Source organism: Micropterus salmoides, unplaced genomic scaffold (assembly GCF_014851395.1).
Source record: "Micropterus salmoides isolate LMB-PRFRI ecotype aquatic unplaced genomic scaffold, ASM1485139v1 Ms_hic_scaffold_16, whole genome shotgun sequence".
Taxonomy (NCBI): Eukaryota; Metazoa; Chordata; class Actinopteri; order Centrarchiformes; family Centrarchidae; genus Micropterus; species Micropterus salmoides.
This window is the reverse complement of record NW_024040707.1, coordinates 19,589,267-19,594,561: the sequence shown is the minus strand read 5'-3', so window position 1 is coordinate 19,594,561 and position 5,295 is coordinate 19,589,267. Positions and strand designations below refer to the sequence as shown.

Genomic DNA, 5,295 nt, shown 5'->3' with positions numbered 1-5,295 from the left:
TCACTTCCTTAAGAGGAAACTGAAGGGAGAAACACGCCGAAAAAAACAAGAACTGAAAGAAGCTGCAGTAAAAGCCTGGAATAGCATCACAAATGAAGAATGCAACAGTTTGGTGATGTCGTTCGGTCGCAGGCTTGAGGCAGTTATTGCAAGCAAGGTTTATGCCACCAAATATTAAATGTTATTTTAAATGTTATTAAGATTATTTGTTCCATTACTTTTGCTCACCTGAGAATTCTGTGGTCGAATACAAACGGTGATATGTCCTATGTTTTAACACATCTAGATGTGAATACCAAGAAATAAAAGCTGAAATTCTGAATTCTTGTCTCATTCTCATCTTTTGATCTTAAACCCAAATGTCTTCAGTGAACAACAAAAACAAAAGGAATTTGCCTTACCGTTCCAATACTTTTGGAGGGGACTGTATGTCAGCGGCATTGAACATAGTTTAATCAGTAATCTACAGATGCCCCAATTTGGCATCATGCAAAATATTGAGCTTACAGTGTAGTAAAGATACTCACAATCTTCAGGTTGTCTTTTCTAGTCCATTCCATACTTAAAATACTGAATAAGGCCAGGCACTGTGTATAGTGGTAAGTTGTGATAAGGTTATTATCGGTCCATGTAGGGGAAAAAAAGAAAAAACGCTCCCACAACCAGCTGGCAGGGATGCATGACAGACATCAGCTTTAAGTGCATCTTGCCTTTCTCCTCCACGATGTCCTGTAGCCTCAGGTCTCCCACATGCCGCTTCTAAAAGGTTAAACCTCCCGTTCCCTCCAGCTGCTTGCCTCTTATCTCTGTCCATCTCTTCTGTAATGGATCGGTGCTGCTGGATCACTGAGGGACTCCAGTGGAGAAGAGTTGGGGGATTATTAACCCTTCCATCAGCATGCACACACCACCTCTCAAAATCTCTCGCATAGTGCCACTTGCTCCACCAGTGTTGTGCAATTGCGACCCTGAACAAGAGATGAGCGACCAAAGGTGTGCTGCTATAGTACCTTATTTACATTAATATTACATTCACATTCTTCAGCCACTGTCAGTTTAAACATACACACAGTATTACAAGATCAACCTGCTCTATTGAACGTATTAAACTTTCCTCCTATAGAAGGTTGTAACATTTGATGAATCTGATACTGACCAACTACAATAACTCATATTGCGCATTTTGTAATGTTCACACCAACCAGCCATGATGAACAAAACATTAAAGCTTAATGCTTTCAGTCTGTAACTAAGATAGACAGTCATTGTCAAAAAGACTTACATTATTGCAAGTTAACAGAGGTCCTTTTTGCCTTTTTTTTTTTTTGCTCCGACCAAACTTTCAGTAAATCCACTTTTCCCGAGTAAAGATAAATGATCTTCCAGATCCAAGTAGCCTCAGTTACTACAGCATCGTAGCACTTCATGCTCCTCTTCAGACCATATTCAGATAAGGAGAGAACCAATGCTCATGCACTGATCATTACTTTCCCAGCCAGCCACCGTTCCTTGGCTTAAACTACATTCTGCTCCAGTAAGGGCGGATGTTCTTTAGGTTGCTGTAGTTGTTCGGTCCTCAGGTCCTGCTGCTGCTCAGTTGGAGGCAACTGCTGTTGTGTTGGATCAGATTTTAGGATCTTCTTCTGGAGGGGCTGCGGTGATGTCGCCTGCAGTGGCTCTGGATTGGGCATCTCTTTCTTGTCACTGGGCTGAATCTCCAGAGCTGGTGTGTCCTTGCAGCAGAGATAATGCTGCCAGATTTTCCTGAATGCCGTGCGGAACTTCTTAATGCGGAATGCGTAGACGATTGGGTTGACAGCAGAGTTGCCGTGGGTGAGCAGGATGGCGATGTAGAGGAGGACTATGGGCTTCTCGCACTCAGGGTAGAATAGTGTGATGCAGTTGATGATGTGGAGGGGGAGCCAGCTGATGGCAAAGAGAAAAAGAACCAGAGCCAGCGATTTAGCAAGATTCAGCTCCTTATCATAGTACTTGTTGGGGTCTGAGTGACTGGTGGTGAACTTCTTATTGTTAAGTTGCTTGTGGATCATGTAGAAGATCTCTGCATAAATGACCAGCATGAGCAGCAGCGGCGGCAGCACCCAGCCGAAGAAGTTGAAATAGACCATGTAGTCCATGCTGATGACGTTTTCAAACTGGCAGGTGATAATGAGGTCAGAGCTGATGGAGCCGTTCTGCTGGAGGCGACTCAGGTTGTTCCAGCCAAACATGGGCGTGAGTCCCACGATGAAAGCCACCATCCAGCATATCACCACTGCCAGCCCCGCTCGCCGAGGGGTCACCACTCGCTTGTACCTGCAGGAGCAAAAAACACATGTCACGTCAGCACTTTCTCTCACAGCGCTGTCAGGGCAGCCGTGCTTTTGAATTTATTTCATTTTTCATTTAGGCAGTGTCCTTGAATTGAAAAAAGGTGTGATTCATAAGAGAGCATTTAAAGTCTCTTCACACTTTACACACAGCAGTACATACTTCTACTTGAGCAAGTACCGGCAAACCCTCATCAATAAACCTTTGCAGCACTGCTGCTTCTTTTGTTCAGGTCAAAATGTAATGATTGTTTTTTTAATTTCCTCAATATTTCGAATTTATTAGAGCTTAGTACTTTTACTTTTTTATTGTTTATACTGTTTTGTGGATAAGAAGCAGGAAGTAGATAACGTTAAAAGGTGCAGGGGCTCTAAAATCTTATCACAGCTATCCTGAGAGAGAAACTCAGCGTGATACTTGCCTAGAGGCAGGGATGAAAACTGTTATTAGATCCAGCGCATGTTGTAAAGTGTGAATAGCAACAATTGATCCCTTTAGGATTACTAATGGTTGAAATTTACGAATGTAGTAATTGTAAGGGAAACAGCATTACAAAATCCTGACCTTTGCTAATGTGTAGCCTGAAGCGAAAACAAAATGCTGCAATTTAGCCCGCCTGTCACAGCTGCCATGTCTTTAGAATTGATTAGGGATGTATGTGTTAAGTAAGTTCTGAGTCTGAAGCACAGCAACAAGACTGTCATTCACACCTTGTATCCGGGACCCAGTCTGCTGATATCAGATGCAGATTTTAACAACAGGGAGTGTGGGGACGGAAATTAGAAATACAAACTAAATCATAAACTAAAAATATTCTAATTTCTGGAAAACATATTGTTATATTGCTATATTGAACTATTATCCCTCTTACTGACAAATATAAGTTGTGGGAAGGGAGTGGCAGAGCACTCCCTACTGAGCCAATGTCTGATTTAAACGTTGTTATGGAAGACAGCATTAAGCTTGGAGGGTTTCAGACAAAATAAGCAGTGAAAAGCTAATAAAATCCTGATAAACTGCTATCGTAAGCATGGAAGACTTAGTAAAGACAACAGGAGATTAAAGTTTGAGACTACTACAGACAATATTGTCTGAAAATAAATTCCCCTCTAAGCTTATCTTTTCAGCCTTTCAGCACCACTGCTCAGTCTTTTGTTTCAGCCTGGTATGATAAACCACTGGTGGTCCTGTGAAATAAATACACAGAGACAGATTGAATAGTTGACAGCAAACCTGACCTCTTTTGTGCCCTGGAGAAACACAGAAAAAAGATTCTCCTGTATACAACCCCACTCCCCAAATGTCCTGCTATTGTACCACTCCCGCACATATTGGCCATCTTGGGGCCAGAAGAACTAATTAAAGCTGTTGGTTGATCAGCCATGCTGTGATTGGCTCTTATGTTATGTTAGTGAGTAAGATCTACATGCAATTAAAGGGACTGGCAGGATGGAGGCATCCTTTGAAAGGAAACACGACCCAAATCAATGCCCGGGAAGACAGCACTGTGTGTGTGTGTGTGTGTGTGTGTGTGTGTGTGTGTGTGTGTGTGTGTGTGTGTGTGTGTGTGTGAGAAGAGGCTTTCTTTTGGGAAAGAAAACAGTGTCATCATCAACATCATTGTTATCACCATCATTACCACCTCCCTATATGGCACTGATTATTCATCCCCATTACCTGGTCGGGATCTTGACTCTGAGATAGCGGTCAATTGCGATGGCCAGGAGGGCCAGGATTGAACTTTGCGTCAGCACCAGCACCGTGCACGCCACCAGCAGGCAGCTGTAAAAGTGAGTTTGGAGTCCGATGCTGATCGTAATGGCCAAAGGGATAACGAGGGCTCCCACTGCTATATCCGCCAGGGCAAGGGAGACAATGAAACAAAACGTGTTGTCTCGCAACGATTTGTTAATTTTCACCGCCCAAACCACCATCACATTCCCGATCACAGACGCGACTGCAATCGCCACCTCCATCCCTATGTAAAGCCACTGGGAAAGTGCTCCGGGCATTCTTGCAGATGAATATGTCCTAGATGAGAACAAGTCTTGAGAGAAGCCTACAGAGCAGTCCTTGGTTATCTTTTTGTCACTTCGGTATTTTCCAAACGAGCTGTGCCTCCATCAGTTTCACAGTGCCCACTTTCTCCTGGTTACCAGATATCCATTTCAAGAAAAATCTAGTGGGTTTTTTTTAGATGAAGAAACGCGTTGACCAGCAGTATATCATAAGCATAAGGGCTTTCCCTTTGGAGCAGGTGTTGTGGTCCAGTCGCTGTTGTGCGTCGCTCCTGCTCTGCGCCTCCACTTGACAGAATACACCTGCTCCTGGTGAGAGCAGCATCCTTCCCGTGCGCTCCAATTTATCCAAGAGGATGCATCATCTTCATCAGTCGACGTGTTGAATTCAACAAAGCAGGGGTTTTTTTAACCAAGCAAATATCAAACTATCTTCTGCATGAAAGCGCGCAGTTGCAGCTCCTGCGCAGACGAACTCTCCCTCTTTCTCTCTCCCCCGCTCTGCTTTCACTAAGAGCAATAGCCTAATGCAGTTGCCGAAAATAGCCTTTTTGTGTGAGATATATAACCTTGGTTTCACTATGAATGCATCTTTGTCATTTGGCGGGTGCCACTGCTTCATTTCCCGTGCAGAAATAAATTAATACTGCTGCCTTCTGCGGGACCGTCCCGAGGAAGTCAGGTAGTGCAGAGGTGATTTGAACTCACACTTGTGTTCTCTACAACGCCATCCACGCCCTTTCAAATGCTAATGGACCTTGCTCTGTTGTCCCTGTTCTGATAAGGGGAAGGCGGTGAACTGCCACAGCTGACATGGAAATAACACAGATAAAGCTAATGAAAATGGCAGAGATCATAGTGGCATATATACAATTCCCTACGTGATTAAGGACTGAGTAAACAGTGGGACATTTATGGAAGCACACAATATGAATTCCACTTCCTG

General features: G+C 43.7%; 1 protein-coding gene across 1 annotated transcript; it reads right to left on the bottom strand.

The window, feature by feature from the left end:
• Nucleotides 1-314: 314 nt before the first annotated feature.
• On the bottom strand, nucleotides 315-5,008 carry adora1b (adenosine A1 receptor b). The gene is made up of 2 exons (XM_038721553.1): nucleotides 4,009-5,008; nucleotides 315-2,316 (listed from the first exon to the last, which is right to left on the bottom strand). Exons 1-2 carry the CDS (start codon nucleotides 4,341-4,343, stop codon nucleotides 1,515-1,517), a joined length of 1,137 nt encoding a protein of 378 aa, XP_038577481.1. The 5' UTR covers nucleotides 4,344-5,008; the 3' UTR covers nucleotides 315-1,514.
• Nucleotides 5,009-5,295: the final 287 nt, after the last annotated feature.

What these genes read in the sequence shown, in the direction of transcription:
- adora1b (XM_038721553.1), bottom strand. Translation starts at nt 4,343, where the DNA reads ATGCCCGGAGCACTTTCCCAGTGGCTTTACATAGGGATGGAGGTGGCG. An exon ending in AGAGTCAAGATCCCGACCAG is followed by an intron (nt 2,317 to 4,008) that starts GTAATGGGGATG and finishes TTGCTCCTGCAG; the next exon opens with GTACAAGCGAGTGGTGACCC.